We start from the raw sequence: 16414 nt of genomic DNA, 5'->3' as shown, positions 1-16414 counted from the left end.
CAGGTGAGTTGTTCTACACACATGGGTCTTCCTCTGTGGCTTCCCCCTCATGAAGGCGTGGGGCAGGCCGTTCTCGGCGCGGCCCTCCCCGTCGCTGGCCTCGTCGTAGCTCTCGAACTCGCTGGAGCTCCAGCCGTTGTCCAGGGAGCTGCCACCGCCCTCTTCACCCAGCTCCACGTCATCGTAGATCATCTCATCAGGCTCTAGAGGAGGGGGCGCGACAGAACGGGTCCGTTAGGAATCATGTTTACTTAACCTCCATAGCATTATTTTTATTATTATTATTATTATTATTATTATTATTATTATTATTATTATTATTATTATTATTATTATTATTATTATTATTATTATTATTATTATTATTAACATATAGGAGTTTATGCCAAGCGTTCAGACACTATATCAGTGATGGCTGTTAGAATGTAGAGCTACAGTATTATTTTAACATGTAGACCACTTATTTTAACAAAATAAGTGGTCCCTGGGACGCTCCTTGGGGTTATTTCATAGTATTCAGTTAGATCAGTGGTTCCCAAAGTCGGGGTTGCGACCCAAAGGTGGGCCGCGAGCAACCACGGGAGGGCCGCGAGATGGTTTAAAAAAAAAAAAATAATAAAAAATCAATTTCTTTTTTTTCAGGCCACTGAACTTAGAAGCAGGCCAGGACAGTGTTTCTAGTTGTATTCTAAAATTCTATTCTATTGTATTCTAAAATGTGACTATATGGTTTTATATTAACTTAATAAATAAACAAAAACGAAAAATCTACTTATTTCAACGAACATTTCAAACTAAATAACAGATTATGCACATAAAACGCTGAAAACAACCGAAGCAACAATAGTATTTTAATGAGGCTATTATTATTATCATTATTATTTTGCAACAAGTTAGCCCTCTCATAAATAGCACATATAAATGAATAACTAACTTGAACTAACTTAATAGGATTGAAGTGATATTTGGCTTAAAAAATCGGTCGCCTGGCAAAAAAAGAGAAAAAAAAAGCCTGACGATGTGCATTGGGCCGCGGCTCTCTGACGCCTTATTTTCTGGGTCCCGGCCTGAAAAGTTTGGGAACCCCTGAGTTAGATCATCATCGCATACACCTTGGTGGCCGAACAACAGGTGATTGTAATCCAGAAATAGGTGATAGTTCAGCCTAGATTTGTCAATGGATCATATCGAATTAGAATATTTTCCCCCATGTATTTAAAAAAATTATTTTTTTCTTTTGCCGGTGAAAGCTTGGGACCAGCTTATATCGTATACACTGTACTTAAATAAATAACTTATTTGGAACTTTTGTTAGCTATTTGATTGATTTTTTTTTTTAAGTTGCAGGAAATTACAGCAAATGGCTTTCCTTATTGCAATTTCTTATGCCTCCCAGATGGCGGGCACAGCCCCCCTCCGGACCACCCCCTAGTTGAAACTGAGTACCATCTTGTTTGAACATCCTGGGGAAAGGCCCTGAGAGTAATCAAGGCACCACAGACCCAATCTGACCGCTTTTACGCCTCGATCTTGTACATAATTCAAGTGGCCCTGTTTGTGAAAAGTGGCACACACAGAAGTGATACAGGAGCCACGAGGAACAGGAGATGAAGGAACAAACCAAAAGATAAAGACAAAACAGAACCACAGACCTGTGTTGGAGTCAGAGTTCTCGCGGGGGACGTCATCGTAAATCACCTCGTCTGGACCTGGAGCACAGAACAACCGCGGTTCAACATTCACAGCGGATCAACAGACAGGACGTGATGTCGAGTGGAGGTCTGAAGGGAAAGGAACACGCTGGGGCTGCTTCCTCAAAACAAGAGGGGGGGAAGGAAGTGTCTGGGAATTAACTGGTACCTTGGCTCCAAAAGAAAGAAAGAAATACTCTGTGATGTGCTGCGTCTGCACCCAGGGACAAACTGAGAATGGGAACTGAAGCTTAATTCGGGGGTCTTTCAAGTGGACTTTTAAAACAGCTACTTCTCTATTAAATTAGTGTTGTGTGGTTTGTGTAAATCACTCCTTACTCACTTTCCATCCAGGCAGTGTTGGCAGGATCTGACACCCATTTAGTCAAGGCATCCTCTTCTCTGATTGGTGGGTCTTCACTGAAAACACTGCAAGACATGTACACTGTATTATCTTCAAGAAATTTAGACAGTAGCCCCCCCCCCCTATCAATCCCTGTCTCCTGAACCGTTCAGCCATTGTGTATGTGTGCCTGGTACCAGTGTATGGCAGCCATTGAGCCTGCGTCGCCCAACGCTGGGTGCTACACAGTGGTGGTGAAGGAGAACATTTTCACCCTACATCGTGAAAAAGCACTTTGAGTCTGTCTAGAAAAAAGCGCTATATAAATACAATGATCATTCATTCATTCATATACAATACCAGTTCTATGATATTGAGTAGTAGAGGAGGTAGATAATGACAGGTTGAAAACACTTACACCCTTTTGTCAACTATACTACTACCTTCCAATACACTGGTATTAGCATGCTGTTGTTGCATAGTGTACTGCATACCTGTCAGCTGAGATGTTGCCAGTAGCAATCACTGTCACTGAAGAAAGAAGGAGAAGTAATTTAGTACAATTAAAGACCCAATCTGCAGTTTGCAAATATAGGTCTATTTTATACCAATGTTTACAAACATGTATTTAGTTGTTGTCTACTGTTACATTAAGATAAGATACTCGTCAGTCATATTGGAAATAATAATAATAATAATAATAATAATAATAATAATAATAATAATAATAATAATAATAATAATAATAATAATAATAATAATAATAATAATAATAATAATAATAATAATAATAATAATAATAATAATAATAATAATAATTAATGTCTCCAATAGTATGTTTTGAATTTTGAATGGTGGGGCCACCCTTTTGTATTTGGATAACAGATTGTGCCTTAAAAAAAAAAGTCCTGTCATACATCTCACATACCAGCAGGTGGCAGTGATCATTCTGTTCACAGTGGCTTTTAATTGTGAAGATGGCAACTGTTGTATACATTTCACGAGACACATGAACACAACTTAAATCCCAAGATAAGATAACTGTTTTCCTTGAATCCTGTCTGGGCAAAAGTGATACATGTTTCCAAAACATCTCACAGCTGAAACCATCTATCTCAAATCGTTCATCCTACTTAGTACTTTGTGTATCAAAATACATTATCTGTGACTTTCTAAAAAAATCTCTGCGCTGAAACCATCTCAAACATTTGGATCCACAGTGACCCAGATGTGAAGTTAATTGCAGTGTAATTTGGACCACTTGGTGACGCCAAGCCACAGACGGTGGAAACGGCTACCGTACGATATACCGGGGAGAAACAGGAACATGCTCACAGGGAACATGCTCACAGCCAACACGCAGTTTTGGGTCAGGGCTAAATTTAGTCCCCCTGCTTCCTTGTGGCAAGGACTTAGGAAAAGAGAAAAGGAATGCAGAAAGAGAAGGCGAGAGGAGGGGAGAGAAGGGGAGAGGAGCCGAGAGGAGGGTAGAGGAGGGGAGAGAAGGGGAGAGAAGGGGAGAGGAGGGGAGAGAAGGGGAGAGGAGGGGAGAGGAGGGGAGAGAAGGGGAGAGGAGGGGAGAGAAGGGGAGAGGAGGGGAGAGAAGGGGAGAGGAGGGGAGAGTAGGGGAGAGAAGGCGAGAGGAGGGGAGAGAAGGGTAGAGGAGGGGAGAGGAGGGGAGAGAAGGGGAGAGGAGGGGAGAGGAGGGGAGAGAAGGCGAGAGGAGGGGAGAGGAGGGGAGAGAAGGGGAGAGGAGGGGAGAGAAGGGGAGAGGAGGGGAGAGAAGGGGAGAGGAGGGGAGAGAAGGGGAGAGGAGGGGAGAGAAGGGGAGAGGAGGGGAGAGAAGGCGAGAGGAGGGGAGAGGAGGGGAGAGAAGGGGAGAGGAGGGGAGAGAAGGGGAGAGGAGGGGAGAGAAGGGGAGAGGAGGGGAGAGAAGGGGAGAGGAGGGGAGAGAAGGCGAGAGGAGGGGAGAGAAGGCGAGAGAAGCCGAGAAGAGGGGAGAGGAGGGGAGAGAAGGGGAGAGGAGGGGAGAGAAGGGGAGAGGAGGGGAGAGAACGGGAGAGGAGGGGAGAGGAGGGGAGAGAAGGCGAGAGGAGGGGAGAAGGCGAGAGGAGGGGAGAGAAGGGGAGAGAAGGCGAGAGGAGCCGAGAGGAGGGGAGAGAAGGCGAGAGGAGGGGAGAGGAGAGAGGAGGGGAGAGAAGGCGAGAGGAGGGGAGAGAACGCGAGAAGAGGGGAGGAGAGAGGAGGGGAGAGAAGGGGAGAGAAGGCGAGAAGAGGGGAGGAGAGAGGAGGGGAGAGAAGGGGAGAGAAGGCGAGAGGAGGGGAGAGAAGGCAAGAGGAGGGGAGAGGAGGGGAGAGAAGGCGAGAGGAGCCGAGAGGAGGGGAGAAGAGGGGAGAGGAGGAGAGAGGAGGGAGGAGGGGAGAGGAGCCGAGAGAAGGCGAGAGGAGGGGAGAGAAGGCGAGAGGAGGGGAGAGGAGGGGAGAGAAGGCGAGAGGAGGGGAGAGAAGGAGAGAGGAGCCGAGAGGAGGGGAGAGAAGGCGAGAGGAGGGGAGAGAAGGGGAGAGGAGGGGAGAGAGCGTTCATGTGTCACATCCCCACGTCCTCTTTAGTTTGTACGAGGGGGGGGGGGAGAGGGGGGAATTCCAATGTGGAAACGTAATGAGTAGAACCACAGCATCTACAAAACGTTTAATCGCTCTAGGTGTTTCTAGGACTCCGATGGTAAACATCATATCAAACATCACACTGTGGGCCATAATTTCCACGTTAAAAGTTAGAAGCCCGCCGCTCTACCCGTCGCCGTTTCAAGGAACGCACGGAGCGGGCGCCTTCCTTCCTTTTTTTATTTTTTTACCGTCCTCGTCCATGGAGAGGTGTCGGATGATGACGGGCGTGGTGTAGGCCGGCGTGATGAGGGGCACCCCCGAGGGCGTGGCGTAGCCACAGGGCACGGGCACCGAGTAGCCCGAGGTGACGCCGCCCGGGCTGGCGGGGACGTCCTGCGCCTCGCCCCCCGCCTCCTTGGCCTCCGTCGGAGAGGAAGGGCCGGGAGGAGCGTGCTGCTGCTGCTGCTTCAGCTGGAGCGGGGCGATGTCGATCACGCAGTAAGGGTTGATCCTGCCCTGGGACGTGGTCCTGGCCTGGGGAGGGGGAGGGGGGTCGCCGGACACATCCTGGGTTTCACTTCCTGTGAAGGAGAAAAAGAGGAATAACAGACACGGCTACAGGATGCTCTGATGAAGCCAGGGATGTAGCACATAGGCCAGTAAGCCTAGTCCTGGATTAAAAAGGTTGCTTTCGGTGGAGGTCTCCGTTAAAGGGGCAAAACTGTTGAACGTTTTTGACTGCTGGCAGGAAACATGTTGTGACTACGACTGCCGAAATAGCTCAGTTGGGAGAGCGTTAGACTGAAGATCTAAAGGTCCCTGGTTCGATCCCTGGTTTCGGCAATTTTGACCCCTCCCCCACTGAGGAAATCCTTTGTTGCCGGTCAAGTCTCAGATAATCCTTAGTAAAGCTTTGTCAATAAACCCAGACTACACATTTTCCGTTTGACAGAGATTCATGTCATGTTTATTTCCTATCCTGGCTTAGTGCTTCCTGTTTGACTGAGCCAACTCTGCCCTAATGTGTATGTAGCCATTTAGCATTTAATGAATAAAGTTACATTTTACACACACACACAAACACATCACTGTGACTGTTAGAAAACAGGTCTTACTGTCAGTTTAATTGGTTTCATGATAGACAAAAAAATAAAATGTTCTGACAATGATTAATGTCAATGGGGGGGGTGTGTGTGTACAGTATATATATACCTGCCGGGGCACCGCTCAGGTGTGTGTTGTTTACCTACAGTTAGCGGTCAGAGTTAGCCGTGTGTGATTTACAGCAGGCTGTGGAGATGTTTCACTGCCTTCACTGTAAACCTCAGCTTGTGGGCTCTGCTCTTCCTGACCCTCCCGTCTGCCGCTGGCTCAAATAGAACTGCTGTTTACTGTCTAACACACTGAGATAAATCACTACACACACACACACACACACACACACACACACACACACACACACACACACACACACACACACACACACACACACACACACACACACACACACACACACACACACACACACACACACACACACACACACACACACACACACACACACACACAGACAGAGTCACTCACGCCTATCTGACAGGCATGCAGCATAGTAAAACCTCCAACCATATAACCTATGGTTGCAAGGTAGCAAAGCAATCTGTAATCTGTCAACCATGTCTAACTGTGTGTGCGTGTGTCTGTCTGTGTCTGTCTGTGTGTGTGTGTGTGTCTGTCTGTCTGTCTGTCTGTCTGTGTGTGTGTGTGTGTGTGTGTGTCTGTGTGTGTGTGTGTGTGTGTGTGTGTGTGTGTGTGTGTGTGTGTGTGTGTGTGTGTGTGTGTGTGTGTGTGTGTGTGTGTGTGTGTGTGTGTGTGTGTCTGTCTGTGTGTCTGTGTATGTACAAAAGGAAGGGAGGGAAGTGAGACGAAAACATAAAAACACACTTTCTAGTTGAGAGGTTTCCAGAGGTTTCTAGCTTGTTTAGTCGGAGGAGCAGACACCCTGGGCTCCCCGTCCAGTTCACTTGTGTGCAAAAGGGGAATGCCAACCGTTTTAAGAATTCACATTCCTGAGCCCCGGGAGAGTTTAGTCAATATTTGTCAACATGTACCGTTCTCTCCTGCAGCTAGGAATCAGCCGGGCACTGACTTTGTGGAGCCATAAAATGTTACTTTGAGTTCTCAGTTCTCACACCAAAAGGAGGTTTATATGTAAGTAGTGTCAACAGGTCCAAGGATTTACACCTCATTTGGGTATAAGAGCTCATAAAAAAAAATGCATGGGCCCACAAAGTGAATGGGTTCCATGGAGCAGAAGGAGCAGTCCCAGGTTTTACTTCCAGGTTAAAGCAGATTCAAGGGTTCTCTCTCGTATCTATCGTTTTAGGAGAGAGTGAAACAAATATAGACTTAACTGCATGTCAATTCTTCCAATTTAAGTACGTGTTTTTATAATGGCAAGAAACGACAAATTAAGCCTGCACCAAAAAACATGTGGCCAGTACGGGTATCGAACCCGCGACCTTCGCGTTATTAGCACGACGCTCTAACCAACTGAGCTAACCGGCCGCTGTGTCCTCAGCCCCTCCCCCCTCTTGCTTTGTCAGTGTGGAGGGAGGGGGGGGGGGGCTTTCGAGTTGAGTGGTATGCAAAGGAGACAGACTTTAGTAAAAAGGAGTGGGAGTGAAGAGAGAATGTAGAGACAGATCACACACCACTTTACCTATCTCAAACCCCGCCCTCTTTTCTTGATCCTCCAATCACAACCGTTGCTTCAAGCTTGTCCGAGGGAAGCAGCAGTTGTGCTTGGAGGATCAAGATTTGTTCCTCAAAACTTCCTCTACACCTACAGTACATTTAGTTTGTTTCTGAGTATTTATTTGAAACTGTCCACACGAACGCGGGGTTTTATGTAACCGTGATTTAATGTGCACAGTTGCACTGTTCATCCACACGCATCCGGGTTTTTGGAACACTGCAACCATGTTCTTTTACAACCGGAGTCCAGGGTGGAGTTTTGGGCTCATCCCAGTTGCAGTGGTTGCGTGTGGACATAGTTTATTATTGGACATAGAGATTATTTCCAGTGTTTACGGCAGAGCTGTCTTTTTCTGGTCTGCATCCCCTTAACAATTGTTTGTATTGAGCCGTATTGTATTGTACCCATTCTGCAATCTGTTAAATAAAGTTTTCATCCATTAATTCTACTAGTTAACGTTACTAGTACAATCATTAGCGAGCGATATAACAACATTAACCAGACTGCTATATCAATGTTTGTGTCCAGCAAGATAGTCTCCCATGTGTAACGTCACTACGCTAATGTACGCTAGCCGCAATGCTAACTATTATAATGGCAAATCCCAATCACATTAGCATGTAAGCTAACAAAATCTGCGATCTTTTTGTGAGACTAAACTCTCCGCTCTTGGTGGTAAATTGTGTTGATGTTGGTTTTGTTTCATCAACAAATGAGGCAGAACACACAGTGAATGTATCCTTTTTTGTTTATTGCACTTTGTTCTTGCTGCAAATAATGAATGCTAATGATGTTAGCATAATGTTCAAGCGAGCAATTTAAAGATGGCGGGTTTCTGTTTTGTGGACAGGACGTTATAGCGTAGTGACGCGGTCCACATCTCAGAGGACCTGACATGGTCAACTAGAGTTGTTCCGATACCGATACTGGTATCGGAAAAGCCGCCGATACTGGCTAAAATGCTGGTATCGGTATCGGCGAGTACCCTCTAATGCTGCGCTCCGATACCATATGACGTAATTTATCAACAACACTGTGGTCTGTTGAGTAAGCATTATAAAACAAACGTGTGCTTAATCGATTAAAGTGTCAATGCCATTTGTCATTTTAACAGCAGATACTTTCTTAAATGTCATCGTCCCGACAGAGCGGTGTTGACGGCGAGCTCATGGGTTCGCTTGGTGGCTGGTGTTATTAGCATTGAACGGCTAACCGAAAGCTAGCTTTAACATTACCTTGGCTAAAGTTGGGGCTATTCATATAATCCAGCAATAATGGCTGCAGACCTGCAAGCAAAGTACAGCAAGTTGGCAAAGGAGTATTCGTTAAATCACAATGTCACCAGTAACGTTACAGTCTTTTCATATACCGACAGCTCATGCTATGCTAACTTAGCTCACGTTGGTGTCGTCATTGAGACCACCTCGCGTACACAATTAATGACATGTTGCGGACAGCCATATCGGTGACAATGTTTAGCTTTTAGTGCCAAATGATAAGAGTCTGAGGCGGAGTCTCAAAAGAGAATGTTGAATATTTATTGTGCAAAAATCACAACAGATCGACTGCTACTGAAACGGAGCCTTGTAGACAGACTGAGTAGGGTATATCTGCAGAGCCAGTGGGTAGCGAGTGCAGCAACGTATAATGTCCGTGTGGATCATTGGAGTAGGGTATATCTGCAGTGCTGAAGCCCCATACTCATTGATTAATGATACTAATACAAATCTATACAATCACCTGTTGTTGAATAAATACCATTACTTTCTAGTTATTACAAAAAAACAGTATATATAAAACAGTATTTGTTAAAAAAAATATATATATATATTTATAAAAAATTTATATAATATATATTTTTATTTTTATTTTTTTTTATGTATGCACTGGTATCGGATAAGTATCGGTATCGGCCGATACCCAAAGCTTAGGTATCGGAATCGGATCGGAAAGGAAAAAATGGTATCGGAACATCTCTATGGTCAACACACATAGACTCAGTCGTAAAAAAGGCGAAGCAGCGCCTCTACCACCTGAGACAGTTAAGTTTCAAGTTTTCAAGTTTCTTTAATAGTTGTCATACAGAAGTACAGAATACTTTCATACAAAATGCTTCTTACTGTTACGCTCCAGAGACTGTGCTAGACAAGATAGTATCAAATAACATAGTATAGCATGTAATTTAGAAGTAGAAAATGAGGTCACAGTGTTCAGTATAGACATATGTACAATGTTCGATGCAGAATAGACGTAACTGAGTTACCATATAATATACAATACTATGCAGTGTACTAATGTACAGTACTATATAGTGCAAAGCAGAAATGGGATGAGGTACAATTTAGGTACAATTTACAGTAAGGTGTACGTCGAGTTGTAGTGCAATCCTTCATCAATAAATATAAAGTGTGGGGAGTGGGTGCTACAGTGTGTTTGTTTAAAGTGGGTGTGTGCTATAAAGTGTGTGGAGTGGGTGCTACAGTGTTTGTTTAAAGTGAGTGTGTGAGTGTGGATGTGTGTGCTATGTGTGTTTGATGGTTGTTGTTGTTGTGTAGTGTTCATTGTTCGTTTAGCAGCCTGATGGCCTGGGGATAGAAGCTTCTTCTGAGTCTTTCTGTGCTCGCCTTGAGACTCCGGTATCGCTTGCCTGACCGCAGCAGTTCAAAGAGGCAGTTGTTCGGGTGACTGGAGTCTTTAATGATTCTCTTAGCCTTGCCCCTGCAACGCTTGTTGTAAATGTTCTGGAGGGTGGGGAGCCCCCCTCCAATTGTGCGTTCGGCTGAACGTGTCACTCTTTGTAGTCTGCTTCGGTCTTGTGCAGTGCTATTCCCAAACCAGGAGGTGATGTTGCCAGTCAGGATGCTCTCTATTGTACATGAGTAGAAGTTCTTAAGGATCTTCTGACTGACTTGGAACTTCCTTAGGCGCCTGAGCAAGTAGAGGCGTTGTCGTGCCTTCTTCACAACACTGTCAATGTGTGTGGTCCATGTCAAGTCCTCGGATATGTAGGCTCCGAGGTACTTAAAGCTGTTGACTCTCTCAACCGGTGCCCCGTCGATGCTGAGGGGGCTGTAGTCCTTGACCCCCGACCTCCTGAAGTCCACAATCATCTCCTTTGTTTTGCTGACGTTCAGGGAGAGGCTGTTTTCCTGGCACCATCCCGCCAGGACCTTGACCTCTTCCAGGTAGGCCCTCTCGTCGTTGGCAGAGATCAGGCCCACCACCACTGTGTCGTCAGCAAATTTGATGATTGTATTGCTACTCCGCTGAGCCACACAGTCGTGTGTGTACAGGGAGTAGAGGAGGAAGTTAAGTTAAGGAAGTTCAGAGTTAGATACTCCAGTCCTTCTACTCCGGAGCTGTAGAGAGTATCTTGACTGGAAACATCACTGCCTGGTATGGCAACAGCACGGCACAGGACAAGAAGGCCCTACAGAGAGTGGTGCGCTCAGCCGAGCGTACCACGGGTATTGCACTACCAACCCTGCAGGTCCTATACAACAAGAGGTGCAAATCCAGAGCCTGCAGGATAATGAAAGACCCTCACCACCCCAACAACAGCCTGTTCATGCTGCTGCGGTCAGGCAAACGCCTGCGAACACCAGTAACGAGGACAGAGAGACTTCGGCTCAGCTTATTCCCCCAGGCCATCAGAGCCTTGAACACTGAACTCTCCACGCACAAGCACACATGAACACACACACAACACACACACTGTACACGCTCACACACTAGCAGCCACTTTAACATGAGCACACACACACTCATGCTGCACACGCTCACACTTATGGACACTTTACAGAAGGAAAGGTCACTTTAAGAATAGTATAGTATAACTTGAGATTGTATAATATAGCATTGTATAGCAGTGTACATAAAGACCCAGTGCCTCCTCCGTAGCTAACAGTGTATTGCACTACCACAGGACCTAGCATGTCCTACCATGCTCTGTAAATAACTCATGTACTGTACAGATACCGATATGCCCTACTTTGTTTACTTGTTTATTGCGCAATGTCGCTCTATTGGTTGGATTCTTATTATATATTATTACTATTGTATTATGCACATCGTTGCGGGCAAGACCCCCCGCATTTCACTGTATACCTGTATGCCGTGACAAACAAAACTCTTGTATCTTGTATCTTCTGATTGGTTGAAATGGCCTTCATGTTTGAACTACATCGCCACCTATTGCTTTGGCATTGTACTACATGTATATTACATCACTCGGTAGCGGAGTTTAAACCAGTCGTGTGTACAGAGGTTTATTTTTTGGAAAACCTCTGTGTCAAAAATACCTGTGATCGTGTGGACTGGGCCTAAACTAGTAGTCAGTTCACCCACAAACCAAGAGTTTGTTTAACTTGACTCTGTTTGCTGTAGGAGTAGAGCTACTTCTGTTGAAGTCTGTCAAGAAACACACATAATTACTAATGTACACACATGTAAAAATCCACGGCCCTCGTGGGGAATTGAACCTGTGATCTTGGCATTGCCAGCACCATGCTCTCTAGTCTAACCACGTGAGCTAAGCAGCCATGAATCAGCTGGGGGCCCCCTCGACCCGCCACGTTCCTGCTATCTTCCCAGGGAGCCTTGTGGCGCAACTTTACACCATGCAGCGCTGGGCTGGCAGATGGGAAGAGGAGGGGGGGGGGGCGGTGTGTGTGTGTGTGTGTGTGTGTACCATGCGTGTGTTAAGAGGGCAGAAGCTGACGCTGAGGGGTAAGTGTATGGTGGGCCTCCGGCCGCAACAGTGCGAGTAGAGTAACTTGAGAACACACAGATTGTTGCTTGCTAGTGTCAAGACTGTGCAGCCAGAGATACAACCCAGACCCCTCCAGCGCCAGGCAGCCAGACACACAAGGTGTCCAGAGACAGAGAGACGGACTCTGTCCCACGCTAGAGCCTCCACCTGGCCTGCGGTGAAGTGGCTGGACTGGGGTCAGACGATTTACGGCAAAACATGCTTTGGGAATGACTTGGAATTAATTACTGTTGTTGTCAAAATAGAAAATGGCGAGGTAGTAAAGGAAACATGCATTTTTACATTTTGTAGTTTTGTATATTTTGTATAGTGTTTGGTCTTTATTTATTATTTTGTACCATTCTCTCCTGGAGCTAGGAATCAGCCGGGCACTGACTTTGTGGAGCCATAAAATGTTACTTTGAGTTCTCAGTTCTCACACCCAAAAATGAGGTTTATATGTAAGTAGTGTCAACAGGTCGAAGGATTTACTTACATCTCATTTGGGTATAAGAGCTCATAAAAAAAAATGATGGGCCCACAAAGTCAATGGGTTCCATGGAGCAGAAGGAGCAGTCCCAGGTTTTACTTCCAGGTTAAAGCAGATTCAAGGGTTCAAAGGTATCTATATTGACTTAACTGCATTTGGGCACAGAAATGTAAATTCTTCCACTTTAAGTACGTGTTTTTATAATGGCAAATTAAGCCTGCACTAAAAACATGTGGCTGGTACGGGTATCGAACCCGCGACCTTCGCGTTATTAGCACGACGCTCTAACCAACTGAGCTAACCGGCCGCTGTGTCCACAGCCCCTCCCCCCTCTTGCTGTGTCAGTGTGGAGGGGGGGGGGGGCTTTCGGGTTGAGTGGTATGCAAAGGAGACAGACTTTAGTAAAAAGGAGTGGGAGTGAAGAGAGAATGTAGAGACAGATCACACCACTTTATTAGTGGCATATTTTGTAGTGTTTGGTCTTTATTCTTTTTACTCTTTTACTGTATGAAGCACAATCTCAGGAGGCTCATACAGAACCAAGCATTTCACTGTAATGTACATGTACCTTATAGAGAAATACAACAAAACTTGAACTTTAACATGGATTTGTGTGTAACGCAACATCACCATCATGCATGGGAGCCCATCCTACACACACACACACAGGTGAATTCTATTATTTCTAATACATGGATAAATGACCCGACAAAAGCACTTGAAGGGGGAAATAGAGATGGTGTATTGAGAAGACGGCCCTCATTGCGGTCACATAGGCACTTCACTTAGCAAAAGCGAAAGGCCTCTCCTCTGTCCTGATTCTCCTAGATCTATCTGCAGCCTTCGACACAGTCAACCATCAGATCCTCCTCGCGGCCCTCGCAGGAATGGGAGTGGCTGGCTCTGCGCTGACATGGCTGACATCATACCTCAATGACCGCTCCTACCAAGTGTCATGGAGAGGGACCCTGTCGGCCACCCGCCCCCTGCGGACGGGTGTCCCCCAGGGCTCGGTCCTAGGACCCCTTCTCTTCTCCCTCTACACTAAATCACTGGGTAACATTATCACATCTCATGGCTTCTCGTATCATTGTTATGCCGATGATACTCAACTCTTCCTCTCCTTCCCTCCCTCAGATATCCACGTCTCTGAGCGGATTTCGGCCTGTCTGTCCGACATCTCCGCCTGGATGACGACCAACCACCTCAAACTGAACCTAAGCAAAACAGAATTGCTCCACCTGCCGGCCAAATCCTCCCCCCTGACCGACCTTTCCATCACAGTCGAGAATGCAGCTGTGACCGCGTCCCCGACCGCCAAGAACCTTGGTGTTGTCCTCGACGACCAGTTGAACTTCTCTGCTCACATCGCAGCAACAACCAGAACCTGCAGATTCCTCCTGAGCAACGTCAGAAGGATCCGCCCCTTCCTTTTTCCTCCGATTTTCTCCCATCCCAATGTTAGTCGTTATGCCAATTCCCAATCCCCTTCCTGGTCGCTGCGCACTTACCCCCCACAGTCGGTCTGGGAGAGTGGAGGCTACCACGTGCTTCCTCCGACACACGTCCAGCCAATCAACCGCTTCTTTTCACCTGGCAGCGCGGATTCTCACTGAGAGGGCGTAGCGTGTGGAAGGATCACACTATCCCACTTAGATCCTATCCGCGCTTAGCAGGCGCCCCGACAGAACTGTAAGAGTCGCTGTTTACAACGACCTGGACCCACCCCGCCAGCTTCTCCCACCCTCTAATACTGCCAATTGTATTAGTGTGAACGGCCAGCCAAGCTGGTGACAACCCCGGAGCTGTGAGCTGGATTCGAACAGGCGAATCCAGCCGCTCCGGGGTTGGTGACGAACGCAATCTCCGTTACGCCACCTGACCGCCTCTGGATCCGCCCCTTCCTGACAAAAGAAGCCACCCAACTCTTCGTCCACTCAACAGTCATCTCCCGCCTTGACTACTGCAACGCACTGCTCGCTGGCCTCCCGGCCACTGCCACCAAGCCTCTTCAACTCATTCAGAACGCAGCGGCCCGTCTGATCTCAAACCTACCGAAGTCGGCCCATGTCACCCCACTTCTTAGGGACCTGCACTGGCTCCCCATTGCTGCACGTATCCGCTTCAAGGCCCTCGACCTAGCATACCGTGCGGCAAAGGGAACCGCTCCCGCCTACCTCCGGTCAATGGTCTCTAACTACACACCCTCAAGACCCCTACGCTCTGCATCTTCTGGCCGCCTCAGACCTACTCCTATCCAAGCCCCGGGAGGGTCATCAAAGAGATGCCGCCTATTCTCAGTCCTTGCCCCACAATGGTGGAATGAACTACCCACCCCAGTTAGGACAGCCGAAACCCGTCCAATCTTCCGCCGTCGCCTTCTTCAACCATTATCTGAAATAATAATAATAATTTCTCTTTTTTTTTTTTTAAACCTCTAACCCTAACTAACCTTACTGTCATGCACTTATATACATACACCTAATAAACTAACCTACACTGTAACACGCAACACTTTGATGAACATTGTTACTCAGCTGATAGATTTGTACCCTTCCTGATGACTTGTAAGTCGCTTTGGATAAAAGCGTCAGCTTTTGCCAGAACCTTCTCATCTACTCCACCTCCCTCTCTCAATAAAGACTCACTGAACTACCCACTTCTCTCTCTTAAAAAAGAAGAGCCCATAAAAGGGTTTTTGAACATTACAGATGGATTATTAATATCTAAAAATAATTCTCTCCTGCAGCTAGGAATCAGCCGGGCACTGACTTTGTGGAGCCATAAAATGTTACTTTGAGTTCTCACACCCAAAAATGAGGTTTATATGTAAGTAGTGTCAACAGGTCAAAGGATTTACATCTCATTTGGGTATAAGAGCTCATATTAAAAAAAATTATGGGCCCACAAAGTTAATGGGTTCCATGGAGCAGAAGGAGCAGTCCCAGGTTTTACTTCCAGGTTAAAGCAGATTCAAGGGTTCTCTCTCGTATCTATATTGACTTAACTGCTTTTGGGCACAGAAATTACATGTAAATTCTTCCACTTTAACCATTTGGTTGCCGAAAACGTAGAACTACGTTTCTGTCGCCCGATCGTTGAGTGCCGGAAACGTAGATCTACGTTTTTCTCACAGTATTTCTTTTATTCGCTATTGCCATTCATAATTCAGCGGGGCACCTTGTGCATACTGTTCTGAGTGTGTCTGAGCTGGCAGACAGTCTTATACCGCCCTCTAACGCATTTGGCCATTATTGCACCCCGTTAGAAACGGGTTCGTTTATTTTCTCTACCGAGCTGCGACGTGGGGGCGGGTCCTAAACACTCCGGCAAAACACACGCTTGTAGGGATGGTTTGGACTACTGACCCCGCCCGCCCGTTGAAGTGCAATGCCCAACAACGTCGGAGACAGGATCGCTGTGATGAGATAATTGGATTCTTTTTTTTGCATTACATCAGAGAACAGGTAAGGACACTATATATGAAAGCTTGCGTTGATCTGATATTTATTTCTACCACGATTGACACTATCTGTGTTTTATGTGTATGGCTGTTTGCCGTTGGGTTGCAGGAGGGGGGGTAGGGGGCGCGCCGGTCTAAACCACATTGCATGCGTGCACGAGGAAGGATAATAATGATGGTCTAGCATTGATTTCAGGAAGATCCGATGATTAGGCGAAAAATTACAACGTGTTTATTGAATTACACAAAAACGCTGTTTTAGCGTCTTTTCCCTGGAATTACTCAGACCAAACTATATTCATATTCAAAAAGGTA

At 46.4% G+C, this 16414-nt stretch overlaps 1 protein-coding gene across 1 annotated transcript in view; it reads right to left on the bottom strand.

Moving 5' to 3' along the window:
* The window catches only part of arhgef10 (Rho guanine nucleotide exchange factor (GEF) 10), a 171146-nt gene that overhangs the window by 89345 nt on the left and 65387 nt on the right, over window positions 1–16414 (bottom strand). Inside the window, exons 4-8 of the mRNA XM_084311130.1 lie at window positions 4890–5222; window positions 2529–2565; window positions 2035–2120; window positions 1653–1709; window positions 22–203 (exon numbers count right to left, since the gene is read on the bottom strand). Coding sequence (XP_084167256.1) covers window positions 22–203; window positions 1653–1709; window positions 2035–2120; window positions 2529–2565; window positions 4890–5222 — 695 coding nt within the window. The remainder of the gene's footprint in view (window positions 1–21; window positions 204–1652; window positions 1710–2034; window positions 2121–2528; window positions 2566–4889; window positions 5223–16414) is intronic.

Source organism: Notolepis coatsorum (genome assembly GCF_963971535.1).
Source record: "Notolepis coatsorum genome assembly, chromosome: 3".
Classification (NCBI taxonomy): Eukaryota; Metazoa; Chordata; class Actinopteri; order Aulopiformes; family Paralepididae; genus Notolepis; species Notolepis coatsorum.
Note: the sequence above shows the minus strand (reverse complement) of the source record. Positions and strands in the feature narration are given on the sequence as shown.